Genomic DNA, 22555 nt, shown 5'->3' with positions numbered 1-22555 from the left:
ATTGTAAACCGGCATGAGTTGCCTGACAGTCCATCATGTAAACATCATCATGTATATATATCTCACCAGTAATAAATCTTGTACTATTATTATTTAACTTGTCGTATTACTTTTTTGTGATATACAACACATATTTAATTTTTTGTATTGAGTCATTTTATTACTCTGCTGGTTATTGAGATTAAAAACCTCAATAGTTATATTTCCCTTTTTGACGCGTATGCTGTTGTCTCACGCAACACTCGTTAAAATATCGTGCTTTTAAATAAGTATCATAAAATATTGTATTGATAAAGGATCTCGGCTCGAAACGTCTCCAATTAACAAAAAATTATACCATTAGAGTTTCTACTACTTAATTTTTTATACAGGGTGTCCACTAAAAAATGAACCAGGGCGAATATCTCAAAATCTGTTTTACGTGCGATTTTGAAATTTTCAAGTTGTATACAAGATGTAGGGGGAAACCTACTGCGAAAATGTCGATGACCTTGAACCATGTCTTCAAGGTCAACCAAAAACTAACTCGAGAACCATAAGTGTTAGAAAGTTGGTTCCAATTAGAAAGGTGTTCCACGTGACTTGATAAGTACAAATAGCTTTGACCTGCTCGGATTTGTCCAATAGGAAGCCGCGATATGCTAGATGAAAAACAAGAAGGTCGTTAAGTTGATAACGTGTCGAAAGCGAGGTTCGGGAACTGATAACTCTAAAGATCCTCGTGTTAGAGTACTGAAATTTGCTACACATCCTCATCAGGATTGAGGGTCTTGAGTTTAAAAATTTCAATGACCTTGAACCAGGTCTTCAAGGTCATCCAAAAATTAACGCGAGAACCGTAAGTGTTAGAAATCTGGTGCCAATTAGAAAAGTGTTACACGTCACATTGTAGGTCTAATTAGCTTTGATTCGATCGGATTTGACCAAAAGGAAGTCAAGGTAATTTTTGAATGTCTTTGAAGACACGGTTCAACACTACTTTGACGAGAAAGTGGTGATTCACAAATTTCCTATTGAAACCTAGTTTCTAAACCACGTCTTCAAGGTCATCCAATTTTACAAAATTGAAAAACTCCCACCATATTGAGTTTGTCTAGCAAAATTCGATGTAACACGAATTGGTTTCGAGTTATGTGCGTTTTCTTTCAATTTTCATTTTATCGACCTTTGTGATTCTGAAAAAAGAGTTCTTCGACTTCCTATTCGTCAAATTCGATCGAATCCAAGCTAAATAGACCTACAATGTGACGGGGAACACTTTTCTAATTGGAACCGACTTTCTAACACTTACGGTTCTCACGTTAGTTTTTGGATGACCTTGAAGACATGATTCAAGGTCATTAAAATTTTTAAACTAAAGACCCTCAATCCTGATGAGGATGTGTAGCAAATGTCAGTACTCTAACATGAGTATCTTTAGAGTTATCAGCTCCCGAACCTCGCTTTCGACACGTTATCAACATAACGACCTTCTTGTTTTTCATCTAGCATTTCTCGGCTTCCTATTGGTCAAATCCGAGCGGGTGAAAGCTATCTGTACTTACAAAGTCACGTGGAACACCTTTCTAATTGGAACCAACTTTCTAACACTTATGGTTCTCGAGTTAGTTTGTGGTTGACCTTGAAGACATGGTTCAAGGTCATCGACATTTTCGCAGTAGGTTTCCCCCTACATCTTGTATACGACTTGAAAATTTCAAAATCGCACCTACAACAGATTTTGAGATATTCACCCTGGTTCATTTTTTAGTGGACACTCTGTATATATTATACCATTGTGTTTAATCAGTTGAATTGTTAGCATGTGTATAGTTTCGCAGAAATCAAAACTAAGATTCAAACTTGTAATCAAATTATTGCTCCTGTTTTACTGGATAAAGAAACTTAAATGATTTCATCTATCTTAATCTAAATTTTTCCAAAAGAACTTTAATTAACTACCCTCATTCGCTCTACCTAAAAGTTTATTGAATTTTATGTTTCAGTTCGCAGTGACTTAAATGCAGTGGATAAAACGTTAAGGTCTACTCAATCCTTGAGTTGAAATCAAATCTGTGAGAAACACCTCGGGTGGTCTCTTTCTACGGTGTCATTGGGTTTTAGAATACAAAATGAGGATTATTTTTCCGCTGGGAGTTGAAAAGGAAATAAAATTGAAAATATTTCTTTAATTTGGCTATTTTACCCATTACATATAATTCGGAATTCAATTTCTTTTATCGGGGGATTTTAAGTAAACACTTCTATACGACTGTTATTATGGTTGACATTGATGGAGTGGTCAATTAACTGTATTGTAATTTCTTCATCGTTGTTTTCTAAACGCAATTTCTATACATGCTTATATTTGGTATATTTTTTAGATTTATACGTTTTAAACAAGGTCTATCAAAGTTAATCAAAGTTAACTTTGTCTTATGAGGTATATGTGTACAATAAACTTTGTTTTCTAAACCTGCTAGATGGTGCTCCCCTGAAAACATTTTAAGTGATAAATGAGTTTATTTCGTTTTCGGACTACCTCCGAAGGTCATTTAACCTTCAGATTCGTAACAAAAGAATCAATTAGATAACGAATAGCCAGAAATATGCCCAGAAGCTGCAGACTACCTAATATTTCCGAACTGATTGAAAACCAAATAATAATTTAGTTAAAAGGTCTGATTAGAACTCGAGCTCCCGCAGTCCCTGCTTTTAAATGAAACTCAATTTTTTACAAAAGGTATTTTTATTCCATATACGGTAGATCTTGTGACAATGCTTTCTCTTCGTCACCTAGCTGTACACAGTGTTTTGAAAAGCCCAAAATGCGGCAGAAATTAAAAAATTAATAATATTTACATATTTGTTACCAGGAAGTCAACAGGAATAACGAAGCACCAAAATTTTAATGCTGCGCCCCCTAACGACGAAGTTAGCTTCCCCCTAGGAACAAATAGTTAAGGTTGGTGGCATTTGATACCCCTTAAAGAGTTTAGAGAGTTGACAAAAATTCACGGTCGTAAGTCTTACCATGTACTAATAAAATTAAGTTTTAGGGTTGGAAAAGTCCATTTTAGAGCATGTTCACCCGAGATTTCTTCCGAAACACGCAAGTGATACCCAATATTTTTCCAACGTTTTCTAGTAAACGTTCCATTATATCCATTCTATAAATATTCCCGGTTTCCCTTCGCGACCGTTGAAGAAAATTGACTTGGAAGGTTTGTAGAATATTACTGTAAATCTAGGCTGAAACCGCCATATTTGGCTATAAATTTCATCAGCGGGTAAAGCAACTTATGCATAACAATTTGGGTAATACTATTTGGCAGATGTCATTTAAAAGTAAATATCGTTGGCTGAAAGCCAAAATCGCTTAATATTCTGACCGCTTTTTTGATGAGTTTCTAATCTGTTATCAACGCTATAAATCTATTTTTTATTGCAATATAGTAAAATTGCATTACACTTCCTGATTTTTTCTTAAAAATTTAGCGATCTTAAGTAGAATAAAATATTAAGGTACATTTTTTGTAAAAAGACGATATCATTTTGAATATTTGTACTAAAGAGCCGGTTACCCCACAAGTATCGCTATTTATGTAGAATTTCAATGACTATTTAAAATCATTACCGAATACATTTTGGTAGATCGTAGTTGCTTTCTGAAGAAGAAAACAAATTGAAAAGAGATAACAATATTTAAAGCGCCGAAATGTGGTTTTTTTTTAAAACCGAAAGTTACTTTTAAATTTAACGCGCTTTCACTTATTTGAATAACGTGTTTGTTCAAATATGGTTAACCCACAAATTCAAATTGTTGGCAATGTTCGCAACGACCGCTCTTTCAACGCAACAATAACAAACGACGCCTCATTCAGTAGTAATATTTTACCTTCTTTAAGTTTTTCGCCAACAAACAGTAATTCAATTGATAAAATCAACCCAAGAGTTCCCATTACTAAAAGGGAATTGGTTGGAATTTTCAAAGATCACAAAAACCTAGGTGACTGTATTTCGAGTATCTGCATCTTACTTGGAAATCAAATAAAGGAAAACCTTTCGAAGTTTCAAATGGTAATTCTACGGAGAGCGATTGAGAGCGGAAAAAAACGTTTAACCGTTGGTGGAAACAAGCTGGTAGAGTGATGGCTAACTTTGAGAGGAAGCACCACGTCTGGTTGCAGACAGCTTTTAAAATTCCTGAAATTCTTCTTACTAATTCTGATCCAAATACGCCCTTAGGAGTTCCTGATGTAGGAAGGCCAATTATCGAATTTTCGGTTGCATCTGCTCGCGCAAAACGAGTTCACGTTAGTGAGTTAGCATCCTTATTGGAAGACGAACCCGCTGAGAAAATCATAAAAGCAGCAGCAGTAGCGGTTGAACGGAAAGGAGAAACTTTATTGACCTTGGGCTTACAAGAACTGATGAACCGTTCGAATTCAGCATCAGCTGTACCCGAAAGAATGTCCAAGGACGTGCCAACGTCTTGTTCTGACACAGAAGCGTTGATTTAAGATGGAGATTTATCAGTAAACACCTATAATATGAACAGCAACAAATTGAACAACTGCAGATCTTCACTTCAAACATTTCGGGCATATCTGTGTCAGTCGCGTACAGTCTTGATCTTACTGTAATCGACGGCAAAGTGCTTAGTATTTTATCAGGTGCTTCGTCTCAGCAATGCTGCCCAATCTGCAGTTCAACACCTACCCAATTTAACGACATTCATCGTCAAAACTTTTTACCGAAAGATGGAACGCTGTTACGATATGGAGTTTTGCTTACATTTGGGGTACCGCAACTTAGATGGATTAAAGACCTGGCGCATTAAGGGGGGAGCTAAGAACCCGACCTTTATTAAAAGAAAACAAGATATTCAACGTTTGATGTGGGATAAGTTATCATTAAGGGTAGACTTTCCTAATCCTGGTGGGTCTGGCACGAGCAACGATGGAAACACGGCCAGAAGGGCTTTTTCGCCTTCAAATAAAGAAATATTTGCAGAAATTCTTTCCATTGAACGTTGGCTTGTGGAGGGGTTGCACGTAATTTTATGTGCCATATCCTCAAATTTTCGAATTGATTCAGGAAAATTTGGCCAGTATTGTCTAGAATTAAGTAAAAAGTACGTTGACAATTATAAATGGTTTAATTTGCCTTCAACCCTACATAAAATCCTGGTTCATGGTGAAATAATTATTCAGCAGTCCACTGTACCTATAGGAGTTCTAAGTTAACAGGCGGGTGAGTCCCATAATAAATTATACCGTCGAGACAGCGAAATGCATTCTAGGAAAACATCTAGAATTGAAAATTTACGGGACATATTTAATCGAGCCCTGGATTCGAGTGATCCCATTATTTCGAACATTTCCCTCAGCAAAAGAATAGCAAAGCAAAAACAAATTCCACTTTCGAGAGCCGTTATGGATTTACTTAAAGAACCAAATGAACCACCTTATCCAGTCAGTTTAAATAATTCTGAACACGAGATAGAATTGTGTAATGAAAACCACAATTATTTTCTGAACAATATGCGTTTAGCAACTGAAAATATTGAATAGCTATGTTTGCTTCATATATTTAAAAACAAATAAGCAATTAAGATATTTGTTAACATAATTTTTGTATATTATCAAGTGATGTTTTGCCTGATTAAACTGTTTTCTATAATATAATTTTTGCAAATTAGTATAAGCTAGGGTAATACTAATTTGCATAACGGTAGGGCTTTTCTACTGTTATTCGTCTTAGCCAAATTTTGGCTAGGAATTTTATTACTAATTTTTAAATATTAAAACTCAACTTTCTTCAACGGTCGCGAAGGGAAACCGGAAATATTTATGGAATGGATAAAATGAAACGTTTACTAGAAAACGTTCGAAAAATATTGGGTATCCACTTGCGTGTTTCGGAAGAAATCTCGGGTGAACATGCTCTAAAATGAGGTTAAGTTAGAAGAGACCACCTATGGACTGTGAGAAGGATGATACAATACGCGAAAAAGTAGATTAGTTCATAATTAAAAGGGATAATATATCTAAATCCTTAACAAATTTTAAGAAATTAAAAAACTTACTAATAACACGTACCGATAGGTCTTCGAGCGAATCTCGGATCAAATAGATCTTCGAGTAATAAACTACATAAAAACTAAATAAAATAGCCAGAAATTCCAACGGTAGATCGGTTTCGTTCTATTTGGAACTCATCAGTACCGTGCAGGAAATCTGGCTCGGCGACTGTTATATCGAAAAGAGAAACTAAGCCTAAACATTAAAAATTTCAAAACGCGTTGCGTAGCAACGGAAAGCCGAAAAGGGGGGAGTGTGGTGGAGAATAGTATATACGATAAGTTAAGTAAGAAGAGACCACCTATGGACTGTGAGAAGGATGATAAAATACGCGAAAAAGTAGATTAGTCCATAATTAAAAGGGATAATATATCTAAAACCTAAACAAATTTGAAGAAATTAAAAAACTAACTAATAACTCGTACCGATAGGTCTTCGAGTAATAAACTACATAAAAACTAAATAAAATAGCCAGAAATTCCAACGGTAGACCGGTTTCGTTCTATTTGGAACTCATCAGTACCGTGCGGGATATCTGGCTGGCGACTGTTATATCGAAAAGAGAAACTAAGCCTAAACATTAAAAATTTCAAAACGCGTTGCATAGCAACGGAAAGCCGAAAAGGGGGGAGTGTGGTGGAGAATAGTATATACGATAAGTTAAGTTAGAAGATAACACCTATGGACTGTGAGAAGGATGATAAAATACGCGAAAAAGTAGATTAGTCCATAATTAAAAGGGATAATATATCTAAATCCTAAACAAATTTGAAGAAATTAAAAAACTTACTAATATGGAATTTCTGGCTATTTTATTTAGTTTTTATGTAGTTTATTACTCGAAGATCTATTTGATCCGAGATTCGCTCGAAGACCTATCGGTACGAGTTATTAGTAAGTTTTTTAATTTCTTCAAATTTGTTTAGGATTTAGATATATTAGTATATGGTAAGACTTACGAGCGTGAATTTTTGTCAACTCTCTAAACTTTTTAAGGGCTATCAAATGCCACCAACGTTAACGCTGTGTTCCTAGAGGGAAGCTAACTTCGTCGCTAGGGGGCGCAGCATTAAAATTTTGGTGCTACGTTATTCCTGTTGACTTCCTGGTAACAAATATGTAATTATATATGTGTCTGGTAATTTTTTAATTTCTGCCGCATTTTGGGCTTTTCGAAACAATGTGCTGTAGTTTTTGAAGGTAGAGCACGCGCTGCAGTCCCAAAGATTCTTCGGAATCTGAAACCCGCGTTCAAGTATAGCACTATAATAACTGGCGCTCGTGACAATAAATAAGAACATTTTATACTTTTATTTTTTATTGTTTTATTTTATAGAAACACCTATTCGAGATCATCGATGAACTAAAACCATATATAATTTTTTGGGAATTATTGTTTAACATTTTTAAAAGAGTGTGGGATAGGCACTTGCAGTATAGAGATTGATATCTTTCCGAATATTTGTGATAACGGACTAGTGTTTCCACTACGGATATCAGAATTCTTTGGGAATTTAATTTTATGTTTAACGCCACAAAAAGTTCAAGTTACTTGATTTTGGATTTCAGGCGTTAAATTAAATCAACCCCTTCTATTATAAATTACTCGAAAAGGTAGAAAAGTCCATAATAAAAAGGGGTAAAAAAACCTTAGCCCTAACAAATTTAAAGTAATGATCAAACTTACGAACTACAATAAGTCTTCGAGAATTAAATGTTATTAGAATTTTGAAAGCCTCAATCATAAATGGATAGTTTGGTGCTATTCTAGATGATGTTTATGTTGGATATCATAACGTATAAATAATATACTTTAAAAAATTATATTTGGGATAAAAGTTATATAAACTTTAAAAGCAAGTGGCAAAAGTTCATTTATGTCCTTTCAGAAGTAAAATAAGTTTGAAGACAAATACAAGCCATTTGAATTTATTGATACGATTTTAAGTATTAAATTTAAAGATACAAATTTCCAAAAATTCTAATGGAATAGTTTTAAAATTGTCTAATTCGGTCTGAAGCTAATATGGCACATTGGTCCAGGAACGCTTATTGCACGAACGGGCTCAAGAAAAATGGGTTAGAAGCTTAAAGATTCAACCGGCAGTAGATTTCTAAAAGACTGGTGTCAGATTGACTGGCGTTTGAGTCTGTAGATAGACGTGTAAGAGAAATACAAGACATCAAATAAACGACCTGGATACGTCCCGATTAAGCTGACAATTAACCATACTAAATACTCTCGGACGTCTTTAGGCTTAACGTACACTCATCCTCAGGATGTTCACTAAAAACCCGACGTACGTCTTAGTACTTGTCCTTGGGACGTACTTTGGCTCTGAGAAAATCAGACATTTGCTCGCCTTTTAACCTCCGAGTCACGTCAATACAGGGTGTTTCAGAAGTCAGTACAGTAACTTTGAGGTGTTATAGAGGTCGAGTAAAGATGTATGACTGTCTTTGTCGCGATCCTCTGCGCCGAATAGGAAAAGCGCTAGAGAGCGTTAAAGTTTGGCCTAAAAACGCCTAAATGTAAGTTTCCAACGAACACAAGAACTCAGATAGAAAGCCGGTTTTAAAGGGGTAGTAGGAAATTGTACTACCACAAAATACTCTAAATTTTCGAGTGCAAAAAAACTTTTATTTTTTAAAGTAAATGCTCAAAATGTCGTCCTCCAGCTCCTAATCAAAGTCGGCAGCAATGAAGAACACGCCAAACGGACGAATGATTGTACCCCAACGAATGCGCGACAGCACGTGTGCTGGTCGAAGGTTCGTTAAGGAAGGCCTGCAGAGACAATTGAGAAAATAGACCAACAGACCTTGAAATAACGTTTTTAGTCGAAGCGAAACAAATGAGTAGACATGTTGCTAGAAGAAATGTCCAGTCCTGTTTCGAAACCGCCTAGCAACAGGTCTAATCATTTGTTTCGCTGCGACTAAAAACGGTATTTAAAGGCCTGTTGGTCCTGTATTTTCTCCATCAGTTTGAGATTACTACCCGTCATGGAGCGTTATCGATATACCACTGAAGAACTTGCGGACATTCATTTTACGTACGGACGAGCGGATGTTAATGCAAATGTTGCTCAACAACTTTAACGTGAAAGGTACCCGAACAGAAATATCCCAAATCCAAGAACTTTTACGAATGTCCATCAGCGATTGTGCGAGACAGGTGCAACACGGTTAAGAAATTACTGTTAACTTTATTTTGGAGACGAGATATTTAGGATATTTCTTTAGGCAATCAATCAAGACCTTGGCCGCCCAAGGGATATGCGCAATCCCCGGATGGAAGCGGATGTCCTGCAGGCCTTTCATAACAACCCTTCAACCAGCACACGTGCTGTCGCGCATTCCTTGGGGTACAATCATTCGTCCGTTTGGCGTGTTCTTCACGATGACGGACTGCACCCTTATCACCGGCAAAAGGTGCAAGATCTCAAAGCGACCGATTTCCCATTGCGCCTGGAGTTCGCACGATGGTTTTCCGAGCCAGCCGCCCAAGATCCTGTTTTTCCAAGATCTGTACTGTTTAGTGACGAAGCCACATTTTCCAGGAAGGGCATATTCAACACGCACAACCGGCATGAATGGGCCCACGTCAATCCACATGCGACATTTACCCGTGGATTTCAAGAAAAGTTTAGCGTAAATTTGTGGGCTGGAATCGTTGGAGATGTGTTAATTGGTCCGTACATGTTGCCGCCAAGACTAGATGGGACGACGTACATGGTTTTCCTTCGTGACTTCTTACCTGACCTTCTTACCTGACCTTCTTACCTGACCTTCTTGAAGACGTCCCGTTAGCAATTGTAAGACACATGTGGTTTCAGCATGATGGAGCTCTGGCTCACTTTTCCTTGCGGGTACGAGCGTTCCTCGACGAGCAATATCCAGGAAGATGGATTTTCAGAGGAGGTCCAGTCAGATGGCCTGCAAGATCACCGGATTTAAACCCACTTGACTTTTTCCTGTGGGGGTGGATGAAGGAACTTGTCTACGAGACACTAGTGGAGACGGGAGTGGATTTGGTCGCAAGAATACACGCAGCTTCGGAAAAGATTCGTACCACACTTGGAGTGTTTCAGGCCGTACGTTCATCCCTTCTTCATCGCTGCCGACTTTGTTTAGGAGCTGGAGGACGACATTTTGACCATTTGCTTTAAAAAATAAAAGTTTTTTGCACTCGAAATTTTTGAGTTTTTTGTGGTAGTACAATTTCCTACTACCCCTTTAAAAGCGGCTTTCTATCTGAGTTCTTGTGTTCGTTGGAAGCTTACATTTAGGCGTTTTTAGGCCAAACTTTAACGCTCTCTAGCGCTTTTCCTATTCGGCGCAGAGGATCGCGACAAAGACAGTCATACATCTTTACTCGACCTCTATAACACCTCAAAGTTACTGTACTGACTTCTAAAACACCCTGTATATCTATATCCATCTGGTTTTCGGGACATCATACGGACAAATGCCATATACCGGCGTACTGTCCATAGGACGCCGGAGGGATGATGTTGGGTTTGTTGGGGCACTGACAAACGTCAATTATACGAGGATAGTCAGCCTTTTTGAAGCTTGTACGTGTTGTAGGTGGTATGGGGGGAATTGGTGCTTATGAAGAATAAACTTAAAACCTAAAAGTGTAAATAATCCGTAATTCGTTTAGATTAATGATAACGCCAGCTAAACCTTATTCGGAAGTGATATGCAAAAACCAGTTACAAATAATTATTATATCTTTTAATAAATTGTAAAACAACACAATAACTGCTCAAAATGCCCACTTTGGGCTGCTTTACAAAAATGACAACGCCGTACAAATGATCGACGAATCTTGTCGAAGATTTCAGGCTTGTTCCGAATAGTCTCTCATCCATCAATAATGCGTTGACGAAGGTAATTAATGTCACGGACATCTGTTTTATAAACAAGGTCCTTCAGATATCCCCAAAGAAAAAAATCGCAAGGCTTTAAATCGGGAGATCGAGGCGGCCACGAAATAGTTCCTCCTCGTCCTATCCACCTTAAGGGAAATGTTGCATCAAGGTGATCTCGCTCTGTGCGGCTGAAATGTGGTGGCGCTCCATCGTGCACGAACCACATTCGCACTCTAGTTGCCAACGGGACGTCTTCTAATAGTTCTGGTAACGATTCCTGAAGAAATCGTTGGTATGACTCTCCATTTAACTTAGTCGGAAGAAAATATGGTCCAACTAGATAGTCTCCGAAAATGCCACACCAAACGTTGAGGCTAAAGCGCTCTTGGTGAGTTGCGACTATAGTTCCATGTCGGTTATTTTGGCTCCATTGATGATTATTGTGCAAATTGACTATGCCGTTCCGGGAAAAATTGGCATCATCGGCTGTTAGGATAATAATAAAGAACAATTGATAGTTTATTGAAAACAATTTGGTTCAAGGAAGAATATTGTTTGCCAGATTTAAGGCCATGTCCGGTTTCTTGGGGTAGTTTTTGCGAGCCCATATCTCTGAAACAAAGCCCTTTAGGACCCATGTTTATTAGAAATGGTTTACTCATAGAGACTCATAGAATACATATAGAAAGTTTTGGTACTCTTATCCGTAACACCCTGTATTTTTTTGTAAAACGTAACTTCGAGGAAACTTAATTCTCTTAGGTGTATTTCTCGAAAGCTCATCGACAGTTGAAGAACCTTTTGGTCAACTCAAATTCTCCTCTGTTCACTCATTTTTCTGACACTTTGTGCGGTGCCAGCGTCATCAGATCTCTGAAAGCTACCGACATATTCACCGAGAAAGCATTTTCACTCATTGAGGATAAGGAAGCGAAACATTATTCATGGACAATGAGTGTGAGGTTAGAAACTGTCATATATTTAATTTCAACAAAGTGTTTTCACGTGTAGTGTACAATTTGTTTTATTTATTTTACTTCTCTAAAATATATTTAACTTTAAATCCCATAACTGTTTTTTTATTATAAATGTTATGCTTGAATTCGGACAAAAGTAGAGTAAAGTATGTTATTAAAATTTATTTCGTGTTTTGCGTAATGCACAGCGAAGTCACTCTTTCTAGATTAAAGTTCTTATGTTTCAATTTTTATTGTAAAGGAATTGGTTTTCAAGACAATATATCTAGGTTGATATAAGTTAGATCTTGGATTAATAATAGAAGCTAACGCTTCCTGGATATGATACTCTAGCCTTTGGTAGATGATTTTGGTTTGGCTCACATAAGCCAGTGAAAGATGGGGACGAAAAAAGGGGGGGTTTGGACGACTTCCTTTAAAATGTTACCTTTCCGGTTTTCGCGACGCATGCGCGAGTCTTTAGCAAATCAGGAGCCAATATTGTAAGCAAGCGATTTGTAGTTTGAAAAGCCAAGGGTTTGAAATCCCTTGCTCTTAGTTTTTTGAAATGAAAGCAAAAATTAAGGTTTTATTGGTTATACAATAAAATTTTTTTTGTTAATGGGTGTGAAACACCTAAATGTAAAAGTGATTCAAGATACGCTGACCGTGCTTATATCGAAAACGTAAAACTATTACCTTTTCCTAAGCCTTTCTCAAAACGTGTTTGTTCGCGTATGCACGTGCTCCTTGTTTGTCCGTTGTGCTTCTTAAAATTCCCACTAGGCGCGCTGGGGTCGCCCATTGGCTTTTGTGAGCCGCGTTTTTCAGTAAGTGTCATATCCAGGAAGCGTTAGCTTCTATTATTAATCCAAGGTTAGATGTCATGGTTTTATAAATCCGTTACCTTTCACTTATTTTCCATTCGATATTGCGTGAACGTACTAGTGATCTTTTAAATAACTTTTTCCTTGCTATAATACGCTATAAAAATTGTTTCACTAGATTTTTCTCAATTCCTCGAAGTTATTTCATATTTAAATGGAAATTCGTTAATTTTTAATGATTGCAAAAATCCAGGCTATTCATATTTCCAATTACATTAACTGGATATAAAGTTACTTTCCCTAATAAAGCTTAGCGTATACTTGGCAAAATCGCTTTTATAGATTATTCATCTTTCAATTAATTGTGCCGGAATAGTTTACATGAAAAGCCACCCCTCTTGTAGTAGATCGTACGCCATAAATCTACCACTTCATTTCCACAAATACCTCATAGAAGTTTTAGAGATTAATCTGTTTAATAACTTTGTTGAGGTGGGGTGGCGGAGTGGTTAGCACTTTCGCCTCGCAGCGAGAGGAGCGGGGTTCGATCCCAATTTATGTCACTAGGTGAAAGCTCGGAACAGATCCTTCTGAGTTAAGTTTGCAAGTTATCTCCCCGTTGGTGTAAGGGGTTTTCCCCTTCCATAAAAACTTGATAACGGTAATAGGGAGCTATTGGCTCGCGTGGCACGAAGGGCTTGCCACCACCCTCCTACGCATTGTAACCCGGCCAAATGAATTAATGGCTTTAAAAGTCGCTTGATAACTTAGCCTAGCTGATTATTATTAGAATTAATTATTATTATAATGACTTTGAAACTACAATAACATTATTTTCAGATGGATGTCCTTCTGGGTAAATTTGTTACTAAGTGTGCTGTTACTCATCGCTTATCTATGGGCAATACTGTCAAAAGATTTCCTCTCACCTGGAATTGTTGGATATATTCTTAACAACTTGAACACGGTTTGTGTTATTTAACTATCAGCTCATTAAAACGATTCCAGTTTTGTTTTTCGCTTGCCACCTTTAGAAAAGGTATTTCTCTTACTAAATGGAAAAGTAATTAATACATTTTTGAACATGACCACATAGACAATGTACATGAAATACATTTTGGGACTTCACTCGAGCTTACTATACTAAAATGATTCTTCGGTGGAACCTATCCCACCTACGCGGGAAAACATTAAGTTCAGACATTCCAATTACAGATATGTTCAAAACGTGAGGAACAAAAATTATAAATTAATTAAAAATTAAGAAATATGCAAAAAAGGGCAAAATGTCTGAACATTATATAAAATATTTCTAACAATGCCAAACTTTCCTGGCATTTTCTGGATACTTAAACATATTGTAAATAACCATCTTTATGAACCAGTCTTCTTAGGCAAATTTTTACTAGCGGCTCGGTGGGTACCCGAGAAAGCCCCATATTTGAGATACAAATATTTTGTTTTATTATTTTATGGGCTGAAATGAAAAGTCAATCAATATGTTAAAAAAATCCAAAAACACTTAGAAAATAATAATTAAGGTGGTCCGTATTTAATTATTACTTAAATGTGTTCCAATGTATAAAAATATTTCATAAGAAATTTTAGAAATCCTGAAAATTCAAAATTTTTTAGCATTAGAACCAAGGGAATTTAAGTTAATTTTTATACTTAAATATCACGATTATAATTAAATATCACGATTATAATTAAATATCAAGATTATTATTAAATATCAAGATTATAATTATATATCACGATTATAATTAAATATCAAGATTATAATTAAATGTCACGATTATAATTAAATATCACGATTATAATTAAATATCACTATAATAATTAAATATCACGATTATAATTAAATATCACGATTATAATTAAATATCACGATTATAATTAAATATCAAGATTATAATTAAATATCAATATTATGATTAAATATCACTATTATAATTAAATATCAAGATTATGATTAAATATCACTATTATAATTAAATATCACTATTTTAATTAAATATCGCTATTATATTTAAATATGACGATTATAATTAAAAATCACGAATATGATTAAATATGACGATTATGATTAAATATGACGATTATGATTAAATATGACGATTATGATTAAATATGACGATTATGATTAAATATGTCGATTATGATTAAATATGACGATTATGATTAAATATGACGATTATAATTATCTGTTTCTTCTGGCCAATCTTCGTTTTTCGCAAGTTTGATATCGATCATCCTGTAATTTAAGTTTCTAATCACTATAAATGTAAATCTCCCAGTGTAATTTTTGGTTATCGTTCATCGTTGAATTTTCTAACTTTTTCAGATTGTACCATTTGTGAGGCTCATATTTTTTTATGGAACATATGTTGAGGCTTCTCTTGTGAGTTTGGAGAGGATATTTGAATACTTCAAATTGAAACCTGAAGTGAGCTATATTTATATCGATACATTTTTCATTTTTGTAAAGTTATTAAGTAAGTGCTCCTTTACTAAAACGAATGTTATATGAATCTCTTCGTGAGTTAATTATTTAAGATTTATTTGAAGCTTTGTTATTATTGTACGGTTTACATATTTTGTATATATTTCAAATAAAAAATTTAGCTCGATAATTTATGCTTCAAAAAACGTTCCAAATAATCCAACACTGGAAAATATCTCAAAATTAAGTAGTTTCAGAAATTAGCTGTAAATTAAGCTATGCGGCTAAAATATTTAAAAAAATTGAAAAATGGTTTAGTTAAGCGAGCCGAGCTTAATCATTTAAGGTTTTGTTTCATTAAAACATTCAAGCTAATTGATTGAAAATTAATCCAGAAAAGAGACTTAACTTGAACCTTTATTGGTGCCCGTACTGTGAAAAAAATCGAACGATTCACACTTTCGATGAGCCCGATTTGGCCGTATTTCATTTCACCGCTGCTTTTAACGAATTACGTTGAACTTTCTTTAAAAAGTAAAGTAACCTTCGATCATGCAAAAAATTATCTGTATTTTTTTTTAACATTGACCGTTAATCGCTATTTTTAAGTGTTTATCTTCAAATTATACATTCGTTACAAGTAGAAATTCATTAGTAATACTGGCACTGGAAAGTTCAGAAACATGGCGAGCCACGAATTTAAATCGACTTGGCGTTATGGTCGTGCTCTAATATATAAGGGATATAAGTATCGCGTCATAAAGAACGCGGTCAAAAAATGATTATAAGTGCGTGGAAGAAATATGTAAAGCTCGGGCTACTATGATTAACCGCAACACCGTTTATTCTGATAAGAACGCGATCCACACTCACGCAGCAATGCCGATTAAGATTGAGGCTTCTCATTTTAGAAGCAAAATTAAAAAGAAAGCGCGAGAAGAACCATTAATAATAATCAGCTAGGCTAATACCCAAGGCACCACCTTAGGGCTAAGTCATCAAGCGACTTTTGAAGCCTTTTAATTCAGGTGGCCGGGTTATAATGCGTAGGAGGGTGGTGACAAGCCCTGCACCATTACGTACAACGGCTCAAATTAATAGTTCCATTCGTGCATAATTTCTACAAAAACCAGTGAACGACGAAATCAAATCTGCCCGTCAGTAAGCCACAACAAAATATATTGGTGTGAAATCCGCTATATATCGCGAGAAACAAATAATATTTCCAACGCAACTGAAACACAGACGGAAATACAGCTAGAAAGGGGATTGGTAGTCTCCTAGAGACCAAAAGAACTTCGTAGTTTGTGACGACGGTCCTGGTGTCGAAGATCACGTAATTGTATTTGGAACAGACATCATGCTTCGAAAATCTTGTTCACCTCAAACAATATACCTGGATGGAACATTTAAATCATCGCCAAGTATTTTTGTTCAGCTTTACACTTTTCACTGTGAAGTACTCAATACGATGTTTCCTGCTTTCCACGCGCTTCTTCCAGACAAAAAACATCAACTTACATTCGTTTGTTCGACGTTTTGAAATCTAGGGCCAATCTGATCAACGCCGTTTTTAATCTACCCACTTTGCAGCTAGATTTTGAAGTATCGATGCTGGTGGGGTGCTGGTTACATTTAACGCAAGCGGTTTATAGGAAAGTGGTAGACGTGGGACCTGAGTACAATGAAAATCCGGGAGATCTTGGTATCAAACGACTTGTAAGAAGAAAATCGGCTCTGCCTCTAGTAAAGCCCGAAGAGCTCGATATTTTATTGGAAGTGATATATGAAACACGACCGGCGAATCCAAAATTTTACATTCTTCTGAAATACTTTGTGGAGAGGTGTCACGACGACATTACAAGCACGATTTGAGCAATCTATCTGGAATCAGTAAAATAATAGCGGAAAATGAACGACCAACAACATGAAAGGCTGGCACTACGCGCAGACAAAATTCATCCAAATATGAACGAACTAAGAATTGTTTTAAAAGAAGAACAAGATCAACTTAAATTGCACCGGAACGGCCTTACTGTTAGAAGGCGAACACCAACTTACGAGAAATTAGATGGTAGGTTAGTTAAATTTAAAACTTTCGTGGAAAAAGTAAAATTTCGTAGTTATAGAATTTAGACGCAGTTAGCTATCTTATAAAACATACAGAATAAATACTATGTGTATACATTTTTTAAGTGTCGCCGAAATGAAATTCGGTGAAACGAGACATACAGGCGGCAAAATGGAAAACGGAGAATTGGGACACCACCCTTCATGATGGCTTAGACACCCGCGACGTTTCAATGTTGTCTAGAGCACAAGGGACGATTTCAATATATTTAGGCTCCGTAACGGAATTAGATTATGTCTACCGCATGGAACGATGTTACATAAATATAACTGCCCTTTGCTAGGCTCATTTTTATTCAGGTTCCCTAAAAAAATTATGTAGCATGTCTAGAGCCCGAGACCAAATTAGATGTAATTGAGCTAGATAATGAATAGAACAGGTAACAACACCGTATAACGACTAGGATCCATAATAATGCGTTTTTAAGACTAGAGTTTGTAACGAAGGTAATTGTTATTTAATTTAAATATCCAACTGATTGAAAATAGCAATTGCGGTCTCTTTCATTTATTTTCATTCCATAAAATTAATACAGACTAGATAAATTGTAATCGGAAATTTTTCCCTATATTATTTGGAATTGTTAAAAGGTGGTCATCGTCTTCAATAAATTAAACGACTTTAATCCAGATAAGGGGCAATGCTGCTTAATTATTCCACATAATTTGTCCCTTAATTTCGGAAAGGAAAAAAAATAATCTTTGGATAAGGTAACCGCTCTCTTGAACAGTGTAAAAAATACTTAAGCAATGAGCACTTCATTTCTTATTATAGTTAATGCGAAAACTATTACGGTATTTCTTTTTCGAATTGGTTTTACTTGAATTTTATGCTCTATTAAGAACAATTCAAATAACTGGTAAATATTTCGTACTAGTAAATAAAATAAATTGCAAAATTTATTTATTGATCAATAATGTTTAAAATGCGCGTGATTTTGAAGGAAAAATGAGTATGTTAGGGAACAACAAGTTTAGTAATCAGCAAAGAATCAGTCTTGTGCACAAGCGTCACAAAGTGTATTAATGCTTTTATCATTTCATGAACGTTTTCCTCCCAAACAGGCAGATTGGAATAAACCAGAAGCGCATCTACCGAAGCAATGGCCTGAGAAAGGTCAAATTATATTTCGGAATTATTCAACTCGCTACCGGGAAGGACTGGACCTGGTTTTAAATAACATATCTTTCGTTGTAAATCCAATGGAAAAAGTAAGTAATTAGGTAGTTTTAAAAATAATATGAAGAATTAAGATTCATGGTCTACAGAAGCACTAAAAGCCGGAAATGTTGGAATTACTTTTTGTTGAAACAAACACTTTACATTTTCCATCAACCTTCGGACCTTTTTTTAAGTAGTTGCTAATTATAACCAAACACAATTATAAATATAAAATTATAGTTAACCCAAAATAAAATTGAAATATAAATGGTTGATTTTGCTATATAAATTCACATTGGTTTTTTACTTTGTTGGGGCCTTTGTTATTTAAATTACAAAGATTGTAAGCATTTTCAAGATAGTAAAAGTAATTTCTATTTAATATATTAGGTTGGTGTGGTAGGAAGAACAGGCGCTGGAAAATCTTCTTTGGCATTGGCTCTGTTTCGGATGATTGAGCCAGCAAACGGAGAAATCATTATCGACGGACAAGACATCAGCAAACTGGGTCTACACGATCTGAGATCCAGAATCACCATCATTCCGCAGGATCCTGTTCTCTACTCCGGAACCCTCAGATTCAACTTGGACCCTTTCAACTTAAACAGTGACGACGAACTCTGGACAGCTCTAGAATTAGCTCATTTAAAACCTCTCGTGAAGACGTACAAAAATGGGTTAAATCACGAAATGATGGAAGGTGGACAGAATTTAAGGTCAGATTTTATTTGAATTTTTAAACTTTGTGAATACCGATTTCGATACGGGTCTGCAGTTTGGGAATATTTAAAAAAATTATATTACGACATTCGTACTCATCTAGCGAAGTATCACCAGCTCTTACAAGAAATCTTTTCGACCAGATTTATTTTCCGCGTAGCAAACGACTTTAAACTCTTCATCTTTAGCCGCATACTATTTATTAGCTATCTTTTAACGCCAATAAAATTCTTCAAGGTAGCGACGTCCAATTTAGGCGGTTATATGAACTTAAGTACCCGGCAGACTTGCGCAACATAATAACTGAATTTCACTGGATACTTCGCTCTTTAAAACTCATTTTTCTTTAAAAGTGCCTGAAACTATGAAAACGATAGGGAATGAAAAAAGGGGCTCACGTGACTTATTGACGTCGTAAGCCCGTGAATAGGTATTGCTGTAAAATACGGTGATTATGTTAGTTTCGTCGCGTGTACCATTTTTCGTTCAGAGAACGACTCGTTCAAAAATTTTCGTCGAGTAGCAATCACACTGTCCCATTTAACAGGTTGGGAAAGACTAGATGAATTTTATAGTTTCACCTTGTTGAAAAAAATTATTTTGGTTTTTTGATTTCATTTGTTATATATTAATTATATTTTTCAATTTAATTCTTTTAATTCTTTGTTTCGTCCTGGCAACCACAATGTATAGAATATGAAACATGGTGTTTGTGAACTTAAAATTGCTATCCCAATTATTATTTAAATATTATTTCATTTCAAATACTTTACTTTATTCGAAGTATTTTATTTCTGATACAGAGTTTTTACCCAACACTCATCAATTTATTCTTCTTTAAAGAAAAATATAATTTTGCTCCAGAGGCTTAGATGGTGTGGCTTTGCCTAAAGTCGTCTTTAGTCCATATGGTACACAGTTGTTTAAAGAAATCGTTTGTCACGTGGTGCATAACGTCATTAAATAATAATTACTTGTATGATTGATTTTTTTAGCTATATAAGAAACAACGAAATAATAATTATTAATAAAGATAGCTTAATTTGTTTGTTTAGCCTGGGCCAGCGTCAACTGGTCTGTTTGGCAAGAGCGCTTATCAGGAAGACGAAGATTTTGGTGATGGATGAAGCGACGGCTTCGGTGGACATGGAAACGGACGATCTTATCCAAGCCACAATTCGGGACCAATTTCAATCTTGCACAATAATCACCATTGCGCATAGAATAAACACTATCATGGACTACGACAGGTAAAAATACACGCAATTGATTTATTAATATGTTCTTCGAATATCCTAAAAACAGAGACAGACCCTTTATTTCAAGATATATAATATCGAAGATTTCTAAGACATATTGCCGCGTGGCACCTTCAATCAGCAAAAGGGATTTCACAGCATCAAAATCAAGGTTCCACAATTTTAAAAATAAATGTTTCATAACCATGATTTTCTTATCCGCCTATATGAAGAAATTAAAATTATCATATCGCCAAACTAAATAACTAATGATAATAAAATCTTCAGCTTTGTTACTACCCAAGGTACCACCCTATACCAAAGTCACCTAGCAACTATATGCGGAATGCACGTGGTGGTCAAGCGACTCCAGTCAAAGCACGGCCCTATCCAATGTTTCTGGTGCTGGCGATACTGATTCCAGGGCGAAGATTCTCCGGCGGTTTGAGGAACCCATTTCGTAATGATATTCTGTATTTACACAATTTGCCCACTCTTACCAATTTTCTGGAGAAACTTGGATACATTCTTTAAAAAATAAATAACCACCTTGCTAAATGAAACTATTATGAAGGAGCTTTCCTCCCGGCGCAATAAAAGATATCATGTTTGAACTGCGACTATCCCAAGCTATTCAATTTTGGCGTCATCTGGCCAAGTGCTGGCTACTTACTCCGAAAGTGCTGATTTCATATTTAGGTGCTTCAGATTTTAAGTATTAAGAAATATTGTGGTTTTCATTTGTGATTTTTTAAGTTGAAGTATCTTTATAATCTATGAAATTAAAAATCTAAGATTTGAATTTGTTAGAAATGATATATTCGAAAAACGATCAGACATGATTCGATAAATAATTTAATAAAGATTAATTTTAAGATTTTTAGACTGGGGCTCCATTACCTAGAAAATTTCCTATTCAAACATTTTATTCACATTAATTGCAAAAGACATCGACATGGTTTTGAAACCAAACACGTTTAAGAAATTTTCGTTTTCACTCATTAAAGGTCAAAATAAATAATTATAAAATACAAAATGTCTGATAGGCAGCTATAGGGGTGAAATGATATTTCCAATATAAATAATTTCAGCCACTCCGTCCGAAAATCTTAGGTCAATATCAATTAAAATTACAAAACCAAATCAAAGTGTAATTATGTTATAATATCTGAATATTTAACTTGTAGAAATTTAACAATTGAATAAAATATTAATTTATTTTCAGGGTGTTGGTTCTCTCTCAAGGGAAAATCGCAGAATTCGGCGCACCTCGTGAACTTAAAAGAGATAGCAAGTCATGGTTTTCCGAACTATCAAAACATGCGGAAATTCAAAGCCATAGCTAAATGGAAAAGTCTATAAAACTGTACCATTCTGACAAAAATATTTTCAATATCAAGCGCTATAGCTAAACAGTTAATAATTGGGTGTTTTCGATAATGTAATTATTGTAAATAAAACAAATTATCGAAACCTCTATTAAATATTTCTTCAAATATGTTTTATCTTAAGATTCAATTAAGACTAATAATTGAATCTTTTTCCTTAAATATTCATTCAATATACCTTCTAAAGAAATCTTATTTTACTTCTCTGAGGGCATAGCAGGAAAAACTAAGTTTGTAGCAGTATTCAATGGTGAGAAAAACCAGAAAGCCTTGATGGCTATTTAAGTAATTTTATTCACGAAATGGAAGAACTAAAGAATAATAGATTATCGTACAATGACCACACGTATGTTTTCAATTTAAAAGGTCGCTTAATTTTGAATACTTGAGGACGAGCAATGGTAAAAAACACAAAAGGCCATAATAGATATCACTCTTGTGACAAATGCGCCATTCATGGTCTTAGGTTTAATGGAAGAACTGTTTTTACACACAATCCTAAGGACTTAGAAGGGCCTGGGATATCTTAATCGAAAGGAAATACCATGCCTTCGGTAGCTCGTTATTAATTCCTGAAATCGGGGGCTCCGAATTGGTCGGTAAGGCCCACAAGTCAGTTATTTTCCATGTTAGTGCTTTTTGGCGATCGGCGTCAATAAATCTACATATTTATTTAATTACGATCCAATTGGTTGAAAATTACATTTTTAGTTAGAACTAATCCATTCTGAACTAAATTTGAA

At 35.3% G+C, this 22555-nt stretch overlaps 1 protein-coding gene across 1 annotated transcript in view; it reads left to right on the top strand.

Annotated features, from left to right (window-relative positions):
- The window catches only part of LOC149962174 (ATP-binding cassette sub-family C member 3-like), a 29246-nt gene extending 7397 nt beyond the window's left edge, over nt 1–21849 (top strand). Inside the window, exons 2-7 of the mRNA XM_090165508.1 lie at nt 11708–11907; nt 13569–13695; nt 18370–18516; nt 18857–19182; nt 20242–20436; nt 21650–21849. Coding sequence (XP_090021634.1) covers nt 11708–11907; nt 13569–13695; nt 18370–18516; nt 18857–19182; nt 20242–20436; nt 21650–21770 — 1116 coding nt within the window. The 3' untranslated portion in view covers nt 21771–21849. The remainder of the gene's footprint in view (nt 1–11707; nt 11908–13568; nt 13696–18369; nt 18517–18856; nt 19183–20241; nt 20437–21649) is intronic.
- The last annotated feature ends 706 nt before the right edge of the window (nt 21850–22555 follow it).

This window comes from Leiobunum rupestre, chromosome 1, assembly GCF_980474605.1.
Source record: "Leiobunum rupestre chromosome 1, qqLeiRupe1.1.hap1, whole genome shotgun sequence".
Taxonomy (NCBI): Eukaryota; Metazoa; Arthropoda; class Arachnida; order Opiliones; family Sclerosomatidae; genus Leiobunum; species Leiobunum rupestre.
The sequence above is the reverse complement of the archived record's forward strand: the minus strand, read 5'-3'. Positions and strand labels throughout refer to the sequence as shown.